Source organism: Bubalus bubalis, chromosome 16 (assembly GCF_019923935.1).
Source record: "Bubalus bubalis isolate 160015118507 breed Murrah chromosome 16, NDDB_SH_1, whole genome shotgun sequence".
In the NCBI taxonomy this organism is placed as follows: Eukaryota; Metazoa; Chordata; class Mammalia; order Artiodactyla; family Bovidae; genus Bubalus; species Bubalus bubalis.
Window position 1 is genome coordinate 20,519,441 of NC_059172.1, and position 25,564 is coordinate 20,545,004.

General features: G+C 45.2%; 1 protein-coding gene across 1 annotated transcript; it reads left to right on the plus strand.

Moving 5' to 3' along the window:
- Nucleotides 1-610: 610 nt before the first annotated feature.
- Nucleotides 611-25,328, plus strand: CD59 (CD59 molecule (CD59 blood group)). Its single transcript, XM_006062389.4, has 4 exons — nt 611-748; nt 13,660-13,744; nt 17,441-17,539; nt 23,783-25,328. The coding sequence occupies exons 2-4, from the start codon at nt 13,678-13,680 to the stop codon at nt 23,983-23,985; spliced, it is 369 nt and encodes a 122-aa protein (XP_006062451.1). The 5' UTR covers nt 611-748; nt 13,660-13,677; the 3' UTR covers nt 23,986-25,328.
- The last annotated feature ends 236 nt before the right edge of the window (nt 25,329-25,564 follow it).

Below are 25,564 nucleotides of genomic sequence, written 5' to 3' on the forward strand. Positions count from 1 at the left end.
AACATTCTAAATGGTGATACTGGTCCCAGACTGGCTAATATATGCTTTTAAGATCACAAAAGGGAATCCCCCTGCGAGCCAGTGGTTAGGACTCCATGCTTGCACTGCCAGGAGTCCAGTTCCATCTCTTGTCCCATAACTAAGATTCCACAAGCTGTGTGGTGGACCAAGCCCTGAGCAGCTCCCCGTCCCCGGGGCCCCTCCACCCCCGCAAAAAAAAATCCACAAAAATTTCATCTCACTTCCAAACAAGACACAAGGCACCAGATGTGGCTATGGCTGAAGGGTCTTTATGGGCTACCAGGGCCCGAGAGCCGAGAGCAGCCTGGCCAATGGGAGTTTGGCATGGGCACGCAAACATTTTGAAAAACATTTTTATATTTTTTGTAAACAAAAGAAAATTCCTAAGTCCTGGAGTATTTTTTTTTAATAACAAATCGAAAGGAGGAAGGGCATCATAAACTTTACGTTTTCAGCTTTTTAACATAAAGAACTTCACCTAATCCTGGTTATGAGTCTTTCTGCACCGTGGCCTGGACCGCGCGCTTGCGCTCAGCCGTGTGACCTTGGCCTGGCCACTGAGGCGCGCAGAGCTCGGCGGCGGGCGGGGCTCGGCGGGGTCGGCGGGGAGGGGGCGGGGCCGGCGGGCGAGGGCGGGGCTCGCCTCCGTCCCAGCCCAGGCGATAAAGAGGGGCTGGGCTGTCGTCGTAGGTTCAGTGGCGCTGAAGCGGAGGCTTGGGGCTTTTAGGTAAGGTTGGAGGGTCGGGAAGCTCGCGGAGCCGCGCTCCCAGCCCGGCGCTGAGACACTTGAGCCGCTGCTCTAGCAGCTGGGCCGCGGGACTGAGGGGTTTGGAGGGTCCGAGCAGGCGCGCTCACCCCGCGCCGGCCTCCGCGCTGGGGGACGGCGAGCTGCGGCGCCCTTCCCTCCGCCCGCGTCCTTCCCTCCGCCCGCGTCCCGAAGCATCCCGGCGCCGGGGGTTCCCGGCGCGCCTTTAAGCCTCCCAGCTTCTTTTGTATGCAACGAGAAGAAGGGAGCTGACGCATTCCCCGTTCCGCGCGCCCCGCCACCCACCCACCCTGTATTGCGCCGCCACCCGCCCCGGGAATACCTTCCGAACCTCGATTCTGAAAAGAAGCTCTTGCAATTTAGGGAAAACAGATCGCACCTTGAAAGGAGGTTATAACCCCATCCCTGAGTGTCTGGAAATTCTTCTCTTACCCTGGAGGTCTGAATTTTGAATTTTAAACAGCAAGGTGGGGTCGTAACTTAGACATTTCAAGTACGATGTTGGTTTTCTTGGGCCGGCCTGGGCCGCACCCTTCTTGGAGTCTGACGGCTGACTTTTAAGGAGACGTTAAGTGGTGATTTTCTCCATGGATCCTGGAAATGTACCAAGTAACGTTCTCTTTCTCCTCTGACGCATGTGAGTTCTCCCCTTTAGCCCGCTACCCACACGAAGAAGAGATGGGGTTGGTGACTCACCCTGGCAGTAGTTGGGTGACTTCTTTGAAATTGCACAGTGGCCTGTTGGCACCTTGTGAAGACTGGCGCAGGAGGCTTCCTCCGGTTTTGCTTTTGACCAGTGCTTTCCTTTTTTTCCTTCCTATAATGCTTTATGTCCACTTTGAAAGTGCCTCTTGCTGTGGCCAGCTGATTCTTTTAAAAATCCTCTTCTTGGCCAACTTTTAAAAGATACCAGGGGGCCCCAGCGGAGACCTGCCTACCACTCTCAACTGCAATAACTCTGTGCTGTGTTTAGTTGCTCAGTCGTGTCCGACTCTGCGACCCCATGGACTGCAGCCCTCCAGGCTCCTCTGTCCATGGAATTCTCCAGGCAAGAATACAGGAGTGGGTTGCCATTTCCTACTCCAGGGAATCTTCTGACCCAAGGATCGAGCCCGAGTCTCTTAGGTCTCCTGCATTGGCAGGTGGATTCTTTACCAGTAGCGCCACCATGGTGTGGTAAGAACTAAATGAGATAATTTGTGGCACCTGATAAGTGGAGAGCAAATGTGGCTGTTAATAGTTCATATCCCCATGTTCCTCGCTGAGGGTAGCTTATTCCCAGTTCTCCAGGGAAGGCACACAGTTCAGAATGTTGATCAAAGGAATTGCCTGACTGTGGACCAAATGTATGAAACTGTGGCTTCTGTGTTTTCAAGCAGGGAACTGTAAGGAAAACACCCCACTATGCTGAGTAGCTTGTAAGATAAAATTCCAAATAAAAATGGATATTAGAGTGAGGCAAGCAGGTGTCTAGTGGAATTCAGCTTTGAGAGCTGCAGGTACAAGTTCTTGAAAAGAAATGCCTTAAAAATTCTGGGCCAACCAGACTGCCATAAACAAAACCTAGCCCAGAGGTGCTTGAGGCTTTCCAAAACAGGATGTGTTATTACTTATGCCCCATATTTTTTGTGAAATACCTTCATAGCTGGCTCTTACATGTACTACCTCAAAGGGCAGGGTTGTGAGGCAGCCCCCTAATGAGGGCCCTCTTTAAAGAACTAGAGATTTGTTCCTGGAACAAATCACAGGCCTGGCCCTTCCTTTTGAGGAAGCAGCAAATTTGTGGGTTTAGAGAGTTCTGAGATGATTGTCTCTGGCAGTGGGAGCTCAAGAGTAGCTGGGAGGGGCTGTTCATTATGATGGTGGCTTTCTGTCTGTCTCTACTTGCTGATGTAATTACTTTTCTGAGCTGAGTGATCTCTGTGTAGGTGACTCAGCTTGTCTGGCTGTATGTGTCCGAGGTGATAAAGAGGCAAAGCCCGAAGTCCCCAACACTACTAGCCTCCAGGTAGTGTTACTTTGAGCTACTTGTGAGCTACTGTGCTGTGTTCAAATGTGTCTGACTCTTGACTTCCTCACAGACTTCAAACTACCAGGCTCCTCTGTCCATGGATTTTTCCAGCTCAGAACCCTGGAGCGGGTTGCCATTTTCTGCCTCAGGGGATCTTCCCACCCCAGGGATTGAACCCACATCTCTTGCGTTGCCCACATTGGCCAAGTGGATTCTTTATCACTACGTCACCACCGGCCCTTGGTAAATAGTAGCAAGATCCACACAGTGTGGCTTTGCAACTAACCTGTTGCCTTGGGACAGGTACTTTCATCTCCCAGGGCCTCCATTAATTTCCGTAAAATAGGAACTTTGGGTTTGATTTTTGAAAATACCTTTAGTCTTAAAGATCATCAGCCTCCAAGGCTCCAGGCTCCTAGGAACACTAGGCGTGCCCCTGGGAGTCTGTGAATCTTGTGGCAATATTGCCCTCGTATAGTCTCTTCTCTGGTGGCTTCTGTTCAACCAATTTATTTCAGAAGCTGAATTCACAAGACATTTCCCCGCCAGAGAGTTTAACTATGGTTAAGAAGTCAGGCCTGGGTTTAAACACGGTTATGCCACATACCAGTTCTGAGGTTGGTATATTCATTTTCTATTACTGTGGAAACAAACTGCCTCAAAGCTAGTGGCTTAACACAACACAAATGTATTAGTCTTACAGTTCCATCCATCAGAAGTCTGACCTGGGCCTCCCTGGGTTCAAATCAAGGTGTCAGCAGGGCTGGGTTCCTTTCTGAGGGCACTGTGTGAGAGAAGCTGTCCCCTTGATCATTCAAGCTGTTGGTGTGGCACAGTCCTTGTGATTGGAGGACTGAGGTGCCACTTCCTGGCTGAGAGTCGGCTGAGGACCCTTCTTCACTTCTGGAGGTCACCTGTATGCCTCAGCTGTGACCCCTGTGCTCTGTCCTCAAAATCCCCATGGGTAGGCAAAGTCCTTCTCTTTCTTCAGTTGTCTGTGTAGTCTCTGATTAGAAATGCTAATTCCTGGGCACCCCTCAAGACCTCCAGAATCAGAACTTCTAGGGGCAAGGCCCAGCAATCTGTTTTAACAGCCCTCCAGATGAGTCTGACGCTCACTGAAGCTAGAGAACCAGGACTGGTACCCTATTTTATTTTCTACCTAGTCTCTAGCGTTAGTTGGTATCCACCTCCACTAGCCTGTAAGGTTCTTGAGATGGGGCTTTACCTGGTTTAGCAATCACTGTACCCCAGTGTCTAGCTGCTCAGCTTACATGGGCTCATAAATGGTCACTGTGGAGATGACTGGGGGTAAGTGTCAGGACCGAACTTACTTTGTAGAGTAAATATACCCACAATGAATTCCTTAAGTTTGTTGGGTCATTGGCGGGTTAAATGTTTTACGTTCAAATTTATTTGGATTGTTTAAATAGGTAGATAAATATTTGAGGGTGCTGGATGGGGTTTTTGGATGGACAGCTGCGTGTCTTTGTTTTCCTTTGTAAAATAATGGAATATAGGCTTGCACTGTCCATAAACTGGCTACCCAAAACATCTTCAGGAACTCGGTTAGGGATGCCTGTATTTGTAAATCGCCTTGCTACTGTTAGCTTCCCTTGACATCTCAGGTGGATGGAAATGAATAAATCATGATTGGGTTGGTTTTTATTGTAGAATGAGAATCTCTAGTTTTAACCCTTTGCTGCTTTCTGCTGGCATCTTTTCTGCAACATCTCTGATCAGTGTTCTTTTCATGTGAACATTTCTAAGTGATGGGGAGTTTTTCATATTTCACCAAGGAAATTGATTTCCATCTGTGCTAACACTTTGTTGAGTGCCTGGCGCATGGCAGAGAGGGAGGAGGAAGTGGGGTGATAGCAAGCAGTTTCTCTTAGGAAGCCCAGAATGCCTCCCTAATTAATCCTAATGCTGTCTTTGGAAATTACATGGAATAACCTGTCCCTCTCTTCCTTGGTGGCCCTTACCGTGTTTGAAGATGCTTACTGTCTCTGACCATACTTTTCCAAACAGAACAGCCCTGATTTCTCCCACCCATTTCTCCTGGCTTTTACAGCTGTTTAGTTTGATGTCCTGATAAACTGGAAGAAATTAAGAAATCTGGCACCTAATCGTAAAAATATTATTTCCAGGCGAGGTCTGAGGCCAGCACAGAGTAACCCCAGGATTGTGTGTGCATTTATCTGCTTGTTCCTTTAAGTACCATTAACATTTTAGCCCATATTGAGCTTTAAAACCCTCAAGTCTTAGATTTCATTATTCTATAAAAGCATTATCACTTCACGAATTAGAAACTGAAGTAAAGGAGTTGACTGCTTTAAGGTTATATAAATTGACAGCAAAGTGGGATTAGAATATGGGTCTCTCTTTCAGGACTACTAGAAAATCCTGAAAGCCTCATTTCCCGCACCCCCCCCCCCACACCAAATATAGGGTGTAACTAAAATAACTATTTTTAGACCTAGGAGACCATATATATAGGAAATACTTTTTACTTCAATGTGGCAAATTTTGAAAGCTGTTATGTATTTTTAATAATCAGGTAGAGTGTTAGAAAAATAAAAATTTAAGCTGCAAGTTAAATGACACAGAAGTACATTAAAATATTCTCTCTGTTGAGAGCTCTTTCTGAAAAATATTCATTGTTAAGAAAACATATTTAAGTATAAATAAGCTGCTCATAATTCTGCCATGCTGTTCATCACATGTCCCAAAATGTTTGGAAAAGTTGATGTCCCAAGCTTTTTTTTAAAGGTGTGTGTATGTATGTGTGTATTTTAAAGAAAAAGTAATAAAATTATAGCTAAACTGGCTTTTTTTTTTCTTGATACCTTGTGAATAGCCTTTCATGTCTATTACTTTTCATGGCTGTATAGTTCCCCACCATGGAATTGGACCATAATTTACTCATCATCTTGTTGGACGTCTGTGTTACCAAATTCTTACTGTTTGAAACAATGCTTATATATCCTTGACTGTTACTTATTCTAGTGAAAAGCCTATTTGACTTGTCCCTGAAGCAATTCCCTTTTAGAGTCAACTTCAGAGCCACCCAGAAAAATCTCCACATTTCCTAAGATTGGCTCCAAGTGTGTTCTACCACTGCAAAATGGTGTCTTCCAGTAAGCTCACCCATCATATCCTGTGGACCCTTTTCAGAATGACTTTAGGCTGTTTCTAATAATTAAATCCATTGCTTAAATGAGTCTTAAAATGTTGAGAAAGGCATGATGAGGTCTTCTGCATGCTTCTTGCATCTAAGTGTTTGGTTGGGTGCGTTGGAAAAGTCACGGTAGCTCTGTTGGTTCACCTACCATATGATCTACAGTTGTGGGCATCATTTTTAAATTGAAAATGGAGGATGTTTTATACTAGGGGGAAGAGTTTTAAGCCTTGAGGTTCAGTTCTCTTTCTTAATGCTGAAACAGATTTGCCAGAAGATAGGTGACTGCTGCTGCTGCTGCTAAGTCGCTTCAGTCGTGTCCGACTCTGTGTGACCCCATAGACGGCAGCCCACCAGGCTGCCCATCCCTGGGATTCTCCAGGCAAGAACACTGGAGTGTGTTGCCATTTCCTTCTCCAATGCATGAAAGTGGAAAGTGAAAGTGAAGTCGCTCAGTCATGTCCGACTCTTAGCGACCCCACGGACTGCAGCCCACCAGGCTCCCCCGTCCATGGGATTTTCCAGGCAAGAGTACTGGAGTGGGGTGCCATCGCCTTCTCCGAGATAGGTGACTGATGACTACTAAAAAGGAAATTTTTGTAATGTGTGGATTTTCCTATTTCTGATTATAAAATCAATGCTTGTCTCTTTATAGAATATTTGGGGAAGTATGGCAAAGAGTAGAGGGTCAGGAAAAGAAATAAGAAATCATAAATAATCCTGCTTAGTGTTAACTATTGTCAGCATTTTAGGGGTATTTATAAAATAGCTTTAAGACAATCAGCTATTTTGTCTTTTCTGGTGGCTTAGTGGTAAAGAATCCACCGGCAGTACAGGAGATGCAGGTTCAATCCCCAGAAGGAAATGGCAACCCACACCAGTATTCTTGCCTGGGAAATCCCATGGACAGAGATGCCTGGCAGGCTAGAGTCCATAGGGTCGCAAAAAAGACAGACAGAACTTAGCTACTAAACAACAACAATGAAGACCTGGACTTCTGATTCAAATACTGTTGCAGGAAGGCGGACCCCTTCCAGGGCCCGAAACTGGGCTCTTGTCTAACACTCGGAAATGAATTGTCCGAGGAGACACATGTGCTGACAAAGCAAGAGATTTTATTGGGAAAGGGCACCCGGGTGGAGAGCATTAGGGTAAGGGAACCCAGGAGAACAGCTCTGCCGTGTGGCTCGCAATGTCCGGCGATGGGATTAGTTTCCGGGTGGTCTTTGGCCAATCACTCTAATTCTGAGTCTTTCCTGGTGGTGCACGCTCAGCCAAGATGGATGCTAGAGAGAGGGATTCCCGGAAGTGGATGGACACGCGGTGTCTCCTTTCGACCTTTCCTGAACTCTTTGGGTTGGTGGTGGCTTATTAGTTCCGTATTCCGTATCAGGATCTCCTGTCGTAAAACAGCTCATGCAAGTGCTTACTATGGTGCCTGGCCAGGGTGGGCAGTTTCAATCGTGTGCTTCCCCTAACAATACTACAATGTTAGCATCTGCACACTGACCAGTTCCTTCCTCTGCCATCTTTGCCCTCTTGCATCCAAGTCATGGAAACATCCACTGTGACTCCCAGCCAGTCCTGTGGACTTAAAGCTCAATCTTGTTGACAGTCCCCATCCAACCCATATGGTTGTGGGCTGCCTTAGGCTTGGGGCCTGCGATCGCCTCTGCTCATCCAAGCCCAGAGTGTTTGTCCAGCTTTCTGACCTGATGCTAGCTTCTGTCTACCCTCTCCACCCTTCTCAGCCCAATGCCCCTTCCCTGCCCAGCTTCTTTTTCTGGGAACCTCATGACTTCCCATGACTCTGTGCCCTCTGCAACGGCCCACACTCTGTCTGTGTCTGCAGAGTGTGCTTCTCTCACAATCTGAATAAATCCACTTCTTACCTATCACTTTGTCTCACTGAATTCTTTCTGCAATGAGACATCAAGAACCTGAGCTTCATTAGGTCCTGAAACCACGTACCATGGGTTTTGGCTGGGTTTGAGTCCCAGCACATGAGTTCAAGTCCCAATCTGTGGTAAACGGATTCACAACCACACCCAGACTTCCTGCCCTAAGTCAAACAGGCATTTCCACACCTCCTGGCCTCTCCTTCGGCCAGGCACTGTGCCATGTGGTGTGTGTGCTTATCCCCGTGTGTCCTGGATGCAGAGGGGAGGCCTAGAGGTTGAGTAACACACAGCAAGAAGTGGCAGAGCCAGAAATATCCAAGGCTTTGTTCACTGGTCAACGAGAAAGCCTGACCCTGAACCAGTTCACTATGCAGTTTCTGCTGCTTTTGTTAAGAGATAAACCTTTCTTCAGTTCAGTTCAGTTCAGTCGAGTTGCTCAGTCGTTGGAACCCTTTCATCAAGGGTGGGTTCTCTGCACCACACCCTGTTTATTTGTTTTAATGGTGCTATTCATGCCAAGGACCATTTGGAAGAAAGTCTCCTAGAGGTTGTGACCTCCTCCCTCCTCCTCTGGTGGGGCTGCCTGAGGAAGCAGCTATTGCAGAACTTTTAGGAAGAGTCTGACACTCCCTGCCTCCCTCTTTGGGAACCTCTGATGGATGCCTTTCTCTCCTCTTCTCTTGCAGCACTTGTTCCCAGCCCCAGGCTTGTGTGAGTGTGTTAAGTTATCCTTTCTACCCAAACGCCCTTGCATGTAAGGAACCAGGCTGGGAGCTGGGGTGTGCTAGGCCTGGGTCACTGACTGAGGTCCAGGGATAGGGGAACACTTATCATTTGTTCACTTGACTCATCTGGCTCCAGGCAGAAAGCATTGCAGGGGCGTTGGGTGCCAGCCAGAGGGGCTGGGACCTCTTCCTGATTTGTTAAGGAGAAGACAATGGCACCCCACTCCAGTACTCTTGCCTGGAAAATCCCATGAACGGAGGAGCCTGTTAGGCTGCAATCCATGGGGTCACTAAGAGTCGGACACGACTGAGCGACTTCACTTTCACTTTTCACTTTCATGCATTGGAGAAGGAAATGGCAACCCACTCCAGTGTTCTTGCCTGGAGAATCCCAAGGACGGGGGAGCCTGGTAGGCTGCTGTCTATGGGGTCGCACAGAGTCGGACACGACTGAAGTGACTTAGCATAGCATAGCATAGCACATAGAGACCCTGATCTGTTAGGGTGCCTCCCATCTCTCATGTTCAGGGAACAAGAGGGGAACTCCCTGGAAAGGCCAGGATGTATGGACATGCCTGTATGACTTAGGGCAGGAAGTCTGGGTGTGGTTGTGAATCCGTTTACCACAGATTGGGACTTGAACTCATGTGCTGGGACTCAAACCCAGCCAAAACCCATGGTTTCAGGACCTAACGAAGCTCAGGTTCTTGATGTCTCATTGCAGAAAGAATTCAGTGAGACAAAGTGATAGGTAAGAAGTAGATTTATTCAGATTCTGAGAGAAACACACTCTGCAGACACAGTGTGGGCCATCGCAGAGGGTGAGCGTGCCCCGAAATTTGGGGTGGTTAGTTTTTATAGGCTGGGTAATTTCATATGCTAATGAGTGGGAGGATTATTCCAACCATTTTGGGGACGGGGTGGAGATTTCCAGGATTTGGGCCACTGCCCACTCCTTGATCTTTGAACAGTGCCTTGGAAATGTTATGAACCTCCTTCCATAGTTCTTCAGGCACTCTATCAGATCTAATCCCTTGAATCTATTTCTCACTTCCACTGTATAATCGTAAGGGATTTGATTTAGGTCATACCAGAGTGCTCTGGTGTTTTTCCCTACTTTCTTCAATTTAAGTCTGAGTTTGGCAATAAGGAGTTCATGATCTGAGCCACAGTCAGCTCCCAGTCTTGTTTATGCTCACTGTATAGAGCTTCTCCATCATTGGCTGCAAAGAATATAATCAATCTGATTTTGATATTGACCATCTGGTGATGTGCATATGTAGAGCTTCTCTTGTGTTGTTGGAAGAGGGTGTTTGCTATGACCAATGCATTCTCTTGGCAAAACTCTATTAGCCTTTGACCTGCTTCCTTTTGTACTCCAAGGCCAAATTTGCCTGTTAGTCCAGGTATCTCTTGACTTTGTTCGTTTGCATTCCAGTCCCCTATAATGAAAAGGATATCTTTTTAGGGTGTTAATTTTAGAAGGTCTTGTAGGTCTTCATAGAACCATTCTACTTTAGCTTTTTCAGCATTACTGGTCGGGGCATAGAGTTGGATTACTGTGATCTTGAATGGTTTGCCTTGAAAACAAACAGAGATCATTCAGACTGCATCCAAGTACTGCATTTTGGACTCTTTTGTTGACTATGATGGCTACTCCATTTCTTCTAAGGGATTCTTGCCCATAGTAGTAGATGATGGTTATCTGAGTTAAATTCACCCATTCCAGTCCATTTTAGTTCCTTGATTCCTAAAATGTCAATGTTCACTCTTGCCATCTCCTGTTTGACCACTTCAAAATTGCCAATATACCCTGGATCATTGAAAAAGCAAGAGAGTTCCAGAAAAACATTTATTTCTGCTTCATTGACTATGCCAAAGCCTTTGTGTGGATCACAGTAAACTTTGAAAAATTCTGAAAGAGATGGGAATACCAGACCACCTGACCTGCCTCTTGAGAAACCTGTATGCAGGTCAGGAAGCAACAGTTAGAACTGGACATGGAACAACAGACTGGTTCCAAATAGGAAAAGGAGTACATCAAGGCTGTATATTATCACCCTTCTTATTTAACTTATATGCAGAGCACATCATGAGAAACGCTGGGCTGGAAGAAGCACAAGCTGAAATCAAGACTGCCGGGAGAAATATCAATAACTTCAGATATGCAAATGACACCACCCTTATGGCAGAAAGTGAAGAAGAACCAAAGAGCCTGTTGATGAAAGTGAAAGAGGAGAGTGAAGAAGTTGGCTTAAAGCTCAACATTCAGAAAATGAAGATCATGGCATCCAGTCCCATTACTCTGTGACAAATAGATGGGGAAACAGTGTCAGACTTTATTTTTGGGGGCTCCAAAATCACTGCAGGTGGTGACTGCAGCCATGAAATTAAAAGACGCTTACTCCTTGGAAGGAAAGTTATGACCAACCTAGATAGCATATTGAAAAGCAGAGACATTACTTTGCCAACAAAGGTCCGTCTAGTCAAGGCTATGGTTTTTCCAGTGGTCATGTATGGATGTGAGAGTTGGACTGTGAAGAAAGCTGAGTGCCGAAGAATTGATGCTTTTGAACTGTGGTGTTGGAGAAGACTCTTGAGAGTCCCTTGTGTTAGGGAAGCACACTGAGTGAAACCGCCCACCCTGGCCAGGCACCACAGCAACCATTTGCATGAGTTGTTTTACGACAGGAGGTCCTGGTAAGGAACAGGGAACTAACAAGCCTCCACCAACCAGAAGAGTTCGGGAAAGGTCAAAAGGAGAGACCACCTGTCCAACCACCTCCCAGAATCCTCTCTGGCATCCATCTTGGCTGAACAAGGCGTGCACCACCAGGAAGGACTCTGAGTCAGAATGATTGGCCAAAGACAACCCGGAAACTGATTCCATCACCATAAAACCCGAGACTGCAAGCCATGTGACGGAGCAGTTCTCCTGGGCACCCTTTCCCAATAAAATCTCTTGCTCTGTCAGCACATGTGTTTCTTTGGACAACTCATTTCCGAGTGTTAGACAAGAGCCCAGTTTTGGGCCCTGGAAGGGGTCTCCTTTCCTACAACACTTGGACCGCAAGGAGATCCAGCCAGTCCATCCTAAAGGAAATCAGTCCAGAATATTCATTGGAAGGACTGATGCTGAAGCTGAAAATTCAGTACTTTGGGCACCTGATGCGAAGAACTGACTCATTTGAAAAGACCCTGATGCTGGGACAGATTGAAGGCAGAAGGAGGAGATGACAGAGGATGAGATGGTTGGATGGCATCACCAACTTGATGGACATGAGCTTGAGTAAGCTCTGGGAGTTGGTGATGGACAGGGAAGCCTGGTGTGCTGCAGTCCATGGGGTCGCAAAGAGTTGGACACGACTGAGCTGGCACTGACATGGCACCTCTGGGTGTGTTGTTTCACTTGCTGGTTGAGGATCGAGGTCTAGTCTTGTCTGCCATCTTGGTCCCATTTGATTCTAATCAGTTTATGTTGTGTCCTTGGGCTATGTCTTTCTTTCAAAAGTTGTGCCCTGCCCCTTTCTCTCCTGTTGCAGTAGTGGTGGTGGGCGTGCGTGTGTGTGTGTGCAGAGTGAGGCAGGAAGTGGCAATAGCCACCACTTTCCTGTGACTGTGTCAAGCACGTAGTTATCTGGTTTTATCTTACATCTCCCCATGTGGGGAAGAACCCACGTACAGATGAGACAAATGAGGCTCAGTAGCTGTGGGAGAGCTGGGCTTTAGTATGTCCGGGTCTGAGCTTATGACCACTAGCCTTGGGCAGCCTCAGATCCTCCCTGCACTGGGGTGTTGGGCAGCTGCCCTCCGGGGAGGGTCAGCCTGGTGGGAGTGGGCATATAGGCTATGGTAGGTTTTGAAGACTCCAGAGGGAAATGAGGGTGATTCAGCCTTAAAGAAAGGCCAGGCCCGGTTAGATTTTCTTCCTGCTTCCCCACTCATCAGAATATGACCTTTCTGTCTCCTGGGCGTGAGCTTCCTCAATATCATCTTCTTTAGGCAACACCCTTCCTGGTCCCATCCTCCCCACCACCCACCTCCAACTCAGAGGAGGGCTGGGGGTGGGGGGTGGGGTGGGGCAGGGCTCACCCACCAAGAACCCTATCTGTTTGCCAGAAGTCCTGGCCTGTGGGGCTCAGGAGAGTAGAATGTGGAGCCACCCTGGTTTGGGGCAGAAATCACCTCCCTGTTGCTCAGGGAAGTCGGGATGGGGTCGGGACACTCCTTAGATCTGTTGCTTATGGTTGGGACTTGGGCTAAGTTAAAAACCGCCCTGTGGCTTGGCTTCCTTCTCAAGTGAAAGGAGGATTTGAGGCATTTCAGCCCTCCCCTCTTCTCCCCTGATGCTCACTGCCACACCTCTAAGTATTAATGGAATAGGGACTAGACAGCAGTTACCTGGAACCTGCCCTTACTTTTCAGAGTAAAGGAAGAGGTGTCCCCATCACACTTATCAAGGTGGGGAGCCAGAGCTTCAGTGCACTAAGCCTTTGCCCCATGTTCTGCCACTGAATGCCTGCTGGTGTCCCCCAGAGTCATCCCTTTGGTGTGATGCACTTCGTGGCATGGCCTGGAAAAGTGATGCTTGCTGGGCTCAGCTCAGCCAGCAGCTGGAGGTGGGGCCTGCAGAGCTCGAATTGCAGGCGCTGCCTTGGGTATTCTGTACATTTTACCATTGGAGTCAGTGCCCCTGATGGAGGAGACAGTGCTGTCCCACTGCTCAGTCGTGAACACTGAGGCTCAGAGGGACTGAGTTCCTGCAAAGGTGCACGGCTACTGTGGGTGAGGGCTGGGGTGGGCCCTGTGTGCTCTGTCTCCCTGCAGCCACCTCTCCCACCAGGCCTGACAGCATTTCTTCAGCAAGCTGAGGTCTTCGACTGAGGAGGGGCCAAGGACTGCCCGCACAAAGAACACCCTTGGTTCACGGCCCCTGGCACGGAGGTTCCCTGTTTTCTCGGTCTGCTCTCTACTTCCTGTGTTTCCAGAAGCCCCCAGGCCTTCCGGCAATCACCTGCTGGTTTGTGACAATGCTTTGTGTTCCTTCCTCCCAGGTTCTGTAGCTGGTCGCAATGGCAAGCAAAGGAGGGTACATCCTGCTTGGGCTCCTGTTCTTCCTGGCTGTCCTCTGCCAACTCGGTGAGTGGTCCAGAGGGACTTGGATCTGGGTCATGTAGGTTGCTTCCACCCTAACTTTTTCTTAGGCTTCAGGATGACCAAGCTGGTGCCACAGACCCAGGCCAGGCTTCGGTTCTTTCGCCATCAGTGTTACAGGTCCAGGGTGATATGACTGCTCCTTCCTACGTTACAGCCCTGCCCTCGGCGAAGCCCCTTCCTGAGTTACAGTTCATCCTGGGTGACAGAGCTGCTTTTGTGGGGGAGAGATTACACACAGCCTCTTAAGTTTCACGCCTCGCACTGCCAGCAGCCAGGGCTGCCGACCCATGCCATCTTCAGAGTGCTGAGCTCAGCGGCCGCCCCGGGCACTCCCATGCGACACTGCTGTGGCCCAGGGCACTGTGGTTATAGCAGCAGCAGCAGCTGCCCACAGCATTCATGAGCCGATCACTGTTCTCAGCATCTTAACACTATCTACTTATTTAATCCTCATATCCATCCTATGGAGCAGGGGCTGTTTATTGCCACTTTCCAGATGACAAGACTGAGGCCCAAAGAAATGGTTTGTAAAATATCACACTGAAGCGCTGCAGGCACAGTTCAAACCCAAATAAGCCTTTCATCAAAGTGTCTGCACCTATTTCCTTGCCAGCCTACCCCTTCCCCCCTCCTGGAGATACTCATTACCTCTAACAGTAGGAACACCTGTGTTTACTTTGCTTCATTATAAAAATCAGAGGTCATTTTCTGCCTCGGTCATGTTACAACAAAAAAATTATTACTATTTTTTTTTTTTTTGAGGCGCAGGGATGGGAGACGGAAAAGAAAGTAGCCGTGTAGTGAACAGGACAGAGTCATCTGTGTGTTGGAGCATGTCTTAGAGCTTACAGCGTTAGCAGCTTCCATACGGTGAACACTTACTATGTACCAGACCCTGTCTCATTTAATCCTTAGCCATCCCCTGAGGGCTCAGTGCTGTTAGGCCCGTTTTACAGTTGAGGAAACTGAAGCAAAGAAGAAGTTAGCCCAAGGTCACGTTGGAGCAGAAGTCATGACCTCCCTGCCCTCCTCCCCACTGTTGATCTTAGCCAAGGTGGTGTGTAATATAGTCACTGTGTTATAACATACATTATTGTCACAGTTCTACCCAGTGAATTTTCTGTAATAAGAATAGCTTGGGGGACCTCCCTGGTGGTCCAGTGGTTAAGACTTCGCCTTCCAATACAGGGGGTGTAGATTCAATCCCTGTTGGGGAGTTAAGATTCCACTTGCCTCATAGCCAAAAAACCAAAGCATAAAACAGCAGCAGTATTGTAACAGATTCAATAAAGACTTTAAAAATGATCCACATCAAAAAAGTCTTAAAAGAATAACCTGGTCACACCCTCTTTCCAACAGTCTACATTTGCTTATGGAGCTTGGGTTTGGTGCCATTAGCCATTCTGTGACAGGTCTTGGGGGCACTTAGGTCCTTCCCGAGGGAGTTGGAGTGTGAAGAATATCCACTTCACCCTGGTTAAGTGGCTGGAATATCAAACAGCCATCCTCTGACTTATTGCTTGCCCCTGGCCTGGTCTTCTCCGTGATTATGGTTGGTTTCTTCTCTTTTTCACTCAGGATGGTTAGAAGAACATCATGGTAAACAAACCAAGCATGGGCTTGAGAACTGACCGTGTAGGTGTAAGTCCCAGCTCTCCTCTTAAGGGCTGTCTGCCTTTTGACAAGTTAGTTAACATCTTAGTTTAATGGGGATGGCAGTCCTTAAGCCTGCCTCTTAACAGCAGTTCTCTGAAGACTGAAAGTTTAGATATTTGAACACAGCGTTAGCTGTGAATATTTCTGCCTCACAGAAGTTCCAAAGGTGAGCTGTCTTTCCTCTATCTGAAAGTTTGTCAAGAAGCCAAATGAACTCTGGCTGTAGCCAGGAGAAACTGTACTCCCATGGGCAGCCTTTCCAAATGGCCCTCTCAGATAGCCAGGCAAGAATATCCTCTCCCTCTTCACTCTTTCCTCTTACCAGGTGGACACACTTCTGGAGCAGGGAAAGATTGTTGAAAATTGGCATCTTTGTCCCTTCTCACGGTGACTCCCCTCTTATGCAGGCATGGCAAGCACTGAGCCTGGCATAGAAGAGGCAGAGGGGGCCAGCGGAGCCCGGCCCCGGACCCAGGGGCTGGCGTCATCTCTGCTGCTCGCAGTGCTCTGAGTGGTCTTGATGGAGTCGCTCCTCCTCTCCAGACATCTGTCTTATCATCTGCAAACAAAATGGAGGAGGAGGGGGTTTGGGGGGCTGATATTTCAAAGTTTAACCTGGAACCTTCACAAATCAGAGGGTCCTCTGCTAGTTGGGATTTCACACCTGTGAAGACAGACGTGGTCATTTAAGATGTTTATAGAGAGCTTCACTCCTGACTGTGCTCAGAAAGTGAGGAACCACTTTCTTCTGGCCTTCTGAAAATTCTTCTCCCTGGTGATAAACCCAGGCTATGGCCTTAGGACTAAAAGTCAGCTCTGGGGTGCTAAAACCCACATTTTGGTCTTGGTTTCACCATGCCATTCTTCTATGACACTTTACTATTTCATCTTTGAAAATGTCTTCTCATACATACGGGCACTGCCAGATACTGATTACATGGCAAATGTGGAATATGACTCATCTTTGTCCTGTCACCAGTGCTATATAAAACAAAGGGAAAATAATTCAGTGAAACTTGAAGTCTAGCCACCAAAGAGGAATCCTAAGACCGGAATGGGAGTGCTAGTCATTTTTCAAATTGGGGAACCAGAGGCATTTGCTCCTGATACGAGCCAGCCCTTACGTTCAGTGTCACTGTGCAATGCCTGCTCACCCCTGTGGGTTTAAGATACACGGCTGCTGCCTGTCCCTTGGCTGTGTTTGCTTCTGGTGATGGGCCAGTCCCTCAGCAGGGAACAGCCACACTGAGGATGCCTTATCCCGGAAGCCATCAGACTTGTTCTGTAGAGGGCCAGGTAGTAAATATTTCAGGCTTTGCAGGCCAAGAGACAAAAACCAAGGGTATTTTGTAGGCTTTTGTATAAATAAGAGAGAAAACAAGTTACTGTAAGTTTTTAATTGACGATTCAAAAATTAATTGAGTACAATTTTTTATGATACAGCCCTACTAATAAAAGTGGAATTTTTTCTGGGAGAATAACATTTTGCTTACACTGATTCAAAACTTAGTGTTCCCCATCAAATGAGTTGCGAATGTTCATGTGTTGATACTGATTTGTAATAGATTTAATGTATTTCATCTCGGAACATGTCTGTTCACACAGATCAGATCAGATAGGTACTACCAAATACCGATGATCAGTCCATGAGAATGTGATGTCAGAGCATAATTGTTCTTCAGAAGTTTTTATGGAATTCTGTTTATCCTCTTGATGGGTTCCTTTCAACCTGATAGTAACATTGCAGATTAATGACTTCTGGTTGAAAGTAGGAGAAAGCTTCTCCATTGCACAGTTAAATGGGTTTGGAAACCTGGACATTTCCCTTTGCACATACCACAGAGTCCGGTAAAACCACTGCTGGAACTGTAGTCTGAACTTCAAAACATGTGTCTGCTGCAGGTTTGTGTGGGAAGGCATCCCACTGTGGGTTGCTGACCTCTGACCCGCACTACTGGAGATGGTGGGCTTGCTTCTGCACTGCTTCTCTACAGGTCCTGACGGTCATTCTTCTGGTTCTAGGTCACAGCCTGCAGTGCTACAGCTGTATTAACCAAGTTAACTGCACTTCAGTCGTCAGTTGCTCACGTAATCAAGATGCTTGTCTCTTCGTTAAGGCTGGTAAGAGCCTCCCCCTCCCCTCTCTGCCTGAGTGTAATGCGTTGAAGAGAGCCTGGGGAAAAATCCGTGCCACCTTCTTTTTTGTTCGACTTGTATTCAACAAGTAATAGCTACCATTTAATAGCACCAGTTGCATATGACACTAAACACTTTCCATTTGTTTTTGTTTTGTTTTTCCATTTTTTTTTAAATTTAATGCTTTCCATCTACCACTTGGGGTAATCTTTTATTCCCATTTGGTAAACAAGGAGACTGAGATTCAGATTAAGCAACATGCTAAGGTCAAGGAAACCAGCTCAGGATTTGAACATGGAAATCCATCCAATTCCAACACTTGTTCTCATAACACCTACACTGGCTGCCTCCTAAACTTTTGAGAGCCTGCCATGTGCTAGAGCCTGAGCTAGGAGCTCGAGATACAAAGATGAAGAAAGGAGACAATGAAAATTGTGAGAGGCTTGTGTAGCCCTCACAGATGTCTTTATTTACTTATACTCGTGTATCATTCTGGGGGGAGTTTAATATATGCAGAGTCCTAAGGGGACTCAAGCTGAGCTCAATGGACAAATAGAAGTAGGAGGACTAAGCGGGGAAGGGTGTTCCAAAGAAAGGCAAAGCAGGTACCGAGGCTCAGTGGCCTCAGAGAGCAAGGCACTCACGGGCTTGGGATGGGGAATGGCCTGCATTGACAAGTTCTGTCAAATCTGCATTTTGCAAATTGGTTAGACTATGAAATTGCCTCCTCCATAAATCCTATTAAAGCAGAATTTAGGAAATGGTGGGCAGAGGCAAGAAACCAGCCACATCATACCCTCTACTCTCTCTGGATGTGGTTCTGGATTGAATTGACATGTAGAAAAGATACTGTGAGGTGAGGAGCGGCTCTTTCAGGGTCTGCTTAGTGAGTGTACAAGGTAAACCCCCCAACTTCCATCTCTTAAGAGATAAAAATAAAAACACCCTTCAAGTTCGTTCACTCACACTCTCTATGCAGATTCTTCCCAGCATCCTTCAAAGAATGCTGAGCACATCAGGTAAACTCAGAAAAGTTTTGGAAGACCCACAAGCTCAGAAAAACCTGATAGAAAGAAGGGGGAGATTCATTCCCCCAAAAAGGAAAAATCCGTCAGTAAGTCAGGATGAATTAGAATTCTCCTGTGTAAATAATAGGAGTATCTCTTGATTTTGGTACTAGTTCCTGGAATGCAGCTGTAATTCCAAGGCCTGCATGTGAGGTCCTTGTTTCTTTAGGGAGCCAGTTCCTCTGCCTCACCTGGAAGACCATGTTGATTCATAGCTAATGTAGAAAGCACAGTGAGGCCCCCAGAGAGAACAGCCATTCACTCCACAAATATTTGAGCACCAGTTACCTACAAACACAGAGACCTACTTCTTAACCCTGATCATCTGTCTCTTGGACCCCCACGACAAAAAGTATAATTTCCCAATGAGATAATAAAGGCAGTATTATGTGTAGAGTAAGTATTAGATTAGCAGTTAGAAGCTTTGAGCTCAGATCTCTGTCCTGCCAGCAGTAAGTTCTTCCTGCCTGTGTTTTTTTATTGACGGAATGGGTATGTTGGATGGTAGAGGTGGAGAGAAGGGATGAGGGAAGTAGAGTGAAATTGATATCTTTTTTCCAGCTCTCTAATCCTATTGTTTCCTACCTAAATGGTTAACCTTTCATTTTAATTGTTTTCCAACATTATTGAAGTATAATTGACAAATAAAAACTGTATATATTTAAAGTATGAAATGATTACCACAATCTAATTAATACATTCACCCTCTCCCATTATTACCTTTTTGTGTATGATGAGAACACTTAAGATCTATTCTCTTAAGCAAGTTTTGAATAGACAATCTAGTAGTATTAACTCCCTGGTAAAGAATCCACCTGCAATGCAGGAGACCCCAGTTTGATTCCTGGGTTGGGAAGGTCCCCTGGGGAAGGGATGGGCTACCCACTTTAGTATTCATGGGCTTCCCTGGTGGCTCAGATGGTAAAGAGTCTGCCTGCAATATGGGAGACCTGGGTTCAGTCCCTGGGTTGTGAAGATCCCTTGGAGGAGGGCATGGCAACCCACTCCTGTATTCTTGCCTGGAGAATCCCATGGGCAGAGGAGCCTGGCAGGCTACAGTCCATGGGTCGCAAAGAGTGGGACAAGACTGAGCGACTAAGCACATTATTAACTACAGTCACCATGCTCTACATTAGATCCCAGAATTTACTCATCTTCTAATGAACTGTTACACTTTTAAAAACAGTTAATGTAAACACGAGGCATGTCTATTAGAAGCACCAGGATGTAAAACACCGACCACACCAGATACCAGTGAGGGCGTGGAGCTCCTAGAGCTCTCATTCACTGCTGGGGGGAATGTAAATTGGTACGGACTGTTAGGCAGTTCCTTAAAAAATGAAACGTACCCTCCCCATAGATTCAACAATTGCATTCCTTGACTTCATTACCCAAATGAATTGAAAACTTAGGTCCATACAAAAACCTGCACATGGATGTTTATAGCAGCTTTATTCATAATTGCCCAAACTTGGTGAATGGATAAGTAAATGGTGGTATGTCCAGAGAATGGACTAAAAAGAAATGAGGTATCAATCTATGAAAAGACATGAAGCAAACTGCATATTTCTGAGTGAAAGAAGTCACTTTGGGAAGGCTAAGTACAGTTATCATTCCAACGACATATTTCACAAAAGGCAAACTAAGGAGATAATAAAAAGGACAGTGACTGCCAGGGGTTACATGGGGAGGAGAGAGGATAAATAGGTGGAGCACAGGATTTTTAGGGCAACCAGTATACTATAGTGATGGATACACGTCATATGTTTTGTCAAACCACATAGAATGTACAACACCCAGAGTGAACCTAAATGTAAATTACAGACTTTGGGTGATCATGATGATATCAGTTGCAACAAATGGAGGTGTTGGAGATGTTAATAGCCAGGGAGGTTCTTTAGGGTCGTGGCTGGGGGTATCAGGGAGCTATATAGGAACTCGGCTCAATTTTGCTGGGAATCTAAAACTCTAAAATACAATTTTTTTTAAGGATGATGTGAATCTTAAGTAATAATTTTCTTCTTCTCATGAACATATGTCCCAAAACTTCAGCTAGACATGTGGTAGCAGCAGTTCTTGAAATATAGATACTCAGACCTTACAGTAAGGCAGATGCTAACAGAGCATCTAAATCCCCCTCCAGCTCTGATATCAGCCTGGGAGACACAGAGTGCATATTGTCATAAACATGAGTCAAAGGCCAAGCGTACATTGTAGAAATTATTTAATCACATTTCACCCTCAGACTGTGAAATGGGAATACTTATCTCCCAAGGTCAGTAGGGCAGTTCGAGGAGAAATGTATATGATAGTGCTATGCAGATGCCGTCTGGAAGAGAGACAGATAGGTATTAATTCAGCCACTGTTTACTGGCATCCTGGCTAGGTCCTGGAAGTATAAACCATGTACTTGGAGTCTGGCAGAGCCTCTGATGACAGTGTCAAGCCATCATTGCTGAAATGGCCTTTCAGATAAGGGACATACTTAAGGGTCCCTAAGGCAATTGGGGGCTATTGCTTGGTAAAAGCAGACTTGAACCAAATCTTCAAAAAGGGTAGAGAGGCTGTGCTCAGAGAGAGAACCTTCAACATTCCAATGACTGATGTAATCCACTTTTACTCGGGTCATTCTGATAGTGGCTTTGGTGAGAAGCTCACCCTTGTAAGGTTGTTATGCAGATAAGATCATTCAAGTAAAATGTTTGGCTCACTGCAGGACAGGTAGTACGTGATTAATTGGTAGCAGTTATTAATAAATGACTAATTTATTAATAATTATGACAAAATTAATCTTCCCTCCTCAAGCTGTTAGGCTTCCCAAATTAACATTCTGGTGGCTTTAATGCCTTCCTAGTTCCAGTGTCTGATTATTATTATGTAAGGCAGTAACTTGTCCTATTCAACAGTATTTTTAGCACAGTGTTAGAAGCAGCCTCTTAAATGCTTATGATCCAAATAAGCAGAGTCACTGGAACACTTGTTCTGGCCTCTACCACTTGACCAAACTGCATTAAAATCCAGGCCAGCACCTCATCTCTGAAGGGGAGTACAGAACAGTTATACTGCAGTTATTAACTTAGGGGTTTTTGCTCTGAGCTGTGAGTGCAGTTGGATAACTTAGTTACAAGGCTTACATAAAAAAAATAGGCATCTGTATTTTTTATCTTTCCAACAGAAAAGAAAAGAAAATGATACCAGGGCAAGCACCAGCCTTCTATTGATATATCTGTGTGTCCCTTGCATCTAGCACATAATGTAACTTTTGAAGAGGAAAATCTAACATAATTCTTCTCTCTCAACACTTTTTTTTTCTTCACTTAACATAGTTTATTTAATTATATATGCCACTCGAAGATACTTGGCATATATACTTTTGGTCTTTATTTTCCTTTGTTGTGCAAAAATTAGGACCACAACTGCATATTCTTTTGGAAAGTTTTTCCTGTGTTACTGAATAGTCTAATGATTTTTAAAGGAAGTTAAAATATTTTGGAAATAAATTCATCCAGTGACTTTATTTTACATCTCAATCCACATGTAACAAATAGATAAATGGAAGATAGTAGTCTGTGAAGGTAACACTGTTCAATTCCTTGGGAATCCTTCCTGAGAAAATTCATGTATTTAGCCCCACACATATGCTTTATAGAAGTGGACCACATTCTACATATTGCTCTGCATCTAGGCTTTTTTCTCTTGAGATGTAATTCACATATCTCAGTTCCAAAGTTCATTTTAAAGTATATAATTCAGTGGTCGTGAGTATATTCACACGTCTGTATAACTGTCTCCACTAATTTCACAACATTGTTGTGGTCCCAAAAGGAAGCCCCATACCTATTAGCAGTCACTGTCCATTCCTCCTCCCCACACACCCTGGCAGCTACTAGTCTACTTTCTAGCTCCATGGATTTGCTTGTTCTGGATATTAACTGAAACATAAAATGTTGTGGTCCTCTGTGACTGGCTCCTATCACTGAGCATGAGGTTCTTAAGATTCACCCATGTTATTGGATATATCACAGTACCTTATTCCTTTTTATGGCCAAATAATATTCCATTAGGTGGATATACCACATTTTGTTTATCCGTTCATCAGTTAATGGACATCTGGGTTTGTTTCCACTTTTTAGCTGTTTTGGAATAATGCTGCTATGAACATTGGTCTATAAGCTTTTGTGTGAACATAGTTTTCAGTTCTCTTGGGTAATGTATTTACCTAGAAGTAGAATTACTAGGTCATATGGAAACTATTTGTAACCTTTTGAGGAAATACTAGACTTTTCCGAGATATCTGCACCATTTTACCTTTCCACAAGCAATATATGAGGGTTCTAATATTCCATGACACTAATTATTTTCCAGTTTCTTGATTACAGCCACCCTAGTTGATATGAATTGATATTCATTGTGGTTTTGATTTGTATTTTCTTAATGACTAATGATATTGAGCATCTTTTCATGCACTTATTGGTCATTTGTATATCTTTGAAGTATCTATATCCTTTGCCCATTTTTTAATTGGGTTGTCTTTTTATTATTCAGTTGTATTTCTTCTCAGATGTGTGATTTGTAAACATTTTCTTCCTTTTGTGGGTTTTGTCTTTTTAATTTTTTAAAGTGTTCTTTAACTATTTGAAGCACTAAAGTTTTTAATTTTGATGAAGTCCAATTTATCTACTTTTTTCTGCATTTTTTTTTTTTAAAGAAACTAAAACTCCCCATGTCAACACACACAGTCCTATGACATACCTCATCTGCACGGAGCTTTGTTGTGTGGAACCGCTACCATAATTTATTCAGATGCTTTTTTTTATTAACAGACTGTCTTTTAGTTTCTTGCTGCTACAGATAGTAGAGCAATGACCATTCTTGAGCATGTATCTTAACCCTTTTTCATTCAGAGAGTAAATCCTAGAAGTGGGATTGCCAAATCAGGCATGCATTTAAAAATCTTAGTAAATCTCGAACATTAGTATGATCGCCTGTTGCCTGCTATGCATACCCAACTGTACTGGCTCTGCTGAGACTCTGGTTTTATGGAGAAGTTCCATTCAGAGCTGGATCCTGCATCTTTTTAGCCAGATATGAGAATTCAAAGACAAGTATAGAGCTTTACCTGCTTGATTGCTTACCCTTGTATGCGTGTGTTTCCCCACAGTGCCGCTAAAATTTTACCACCAGTGTTGGAAGTTCGAAGAATGCAGTTTTGAGTTGATTGCAAAAGCCTTAGGGGAGAAGGAGCTGCACTATGACTGCTGCCAGAAGAACCTGTGTAACAAAAGTGGCGGGATGAGCATATCCGAGAAGACGCCGCTGCTGCTCACCCTGCTGCTGGTGGCAGTCTGCGGCTTTTATCTCTAAATCTATGCCAGGAGGGCTTCTCCTGAATATCCTGTTTCTATCTATTCCTTCCTTCGTGTGATGCTGTGTTCCAAAGGCTTTTTATTTTCCAACTGGATCCTGTTGGGAAAGACTAAAACTAGCTTGAGTAACTTGAATAATAGAGGAACTCAGAAAGACTCTGAAGACCAGTCCTCTTGGCAGAGAAGACCTGTTTGAGTTGAAAAAAGTTAAGAGTGAACCGCATGTAATTTGAGTGAGATGACATGGTTCTTACTCTGCACTTTGTGAGGTTAGCTTTGCAGGGACAGCTTGAGGAGCTGCTCTGAAATCCTCAGACGTTTCCCTCTGGTTCCTTGGATGTAATTAGTGTGATCAGTACTTTTTTGGGGTAGCTGGGGCGGGGGGCTCCTTTTCAGCAGTCTCTCTCACAAGGAATGCTTTATGCTCGCCTTTCATGGCCCCTGTATTGCCAGGGAGGCATGATGCATCTTTCATATGTGGGCTGTCAGTGAGGGACAATGAAATTCTTAAAGAAGAGTAGTGGGAATGACTTGTATTCTCAGCTGCCTGGGAAGGAGGTAAGCTTTCCAGATGGCAGGGCATGGAAGCACAAGGTTTGTCTTCGAAGAGGCTCAAATCTGTTTTCCTCTGTCTCTCAAATTTTGTATTGGCTTTGCTGTCTTTCGCTAGAAAAACTCAGTAGCATAAATGAACAGTGTGTTAAAACTATCCCTTCCACTCCCCACCTTTTCTGTTGACATGGTAGGCTGTCTTGGCTTTGTCACACACAGTTAAAAACTAAACATTTGAATATTCTATGTTACATGTGACTTGCAGTTATTAAGTATGCTTATCTTAACTGTTCCTGGTAGGAACACTCTTCATGTGTGCATGTATAATGCGTGAAAGGAACAGGAGGGGCCTCTGGGGTTAGGATTTGAAAGTTCCAAATGTCATCATGAACAGTAACAGGTCTGCAGGGATGTTTTACCTGCCAACACACAGCCAGCAGGCTCCTAGCTGAGTCTGCACAGATTGTGTAAAGTACATTGGTAAGGGCTATTAGCATCATTACAAATGCTGAGGCTTTCAGAAGCATTATCCGTTTGCTAAAAAGTGCCCACCTTTTCAGGAGGACAAAATTTTGCCTTTTTCTTGTGGGTACTGGTGAATAAGATTCGGTAGATTTAATGATATTTGTATGCTTACAATCTTGGCTGTATGTAACAGCGTAGCCTGACTTTTACAGATAAAGGTGACATTTCTTGACTTTTTTTAAAAAAATCCTTGTTTTTGTGATGTGCTGGACAGACTGAAATGAATCCTGCCTTTTTTCTGAAAATAAAATCTCATCAAATGCACGAGTGTGGTTACTGGCCCAAAAGGATAGCAACATATGCAACACGTCCAATGGTAGCAACTGAAAGAAGAGATCTTAGCACAAGGTTTCTTCTGTGGCTGCTATTACTTGAACATGAACAGATAGAGGCTTCCTCATCCCAACCAAGCGTTACTTTGGTGCTTTACGTTCCTTGTTGACTCAGTGTTTTTCCTTCAGTTCAGTTCAGTCGCTCAGTCGTGTCCGACTCTTAGCGAC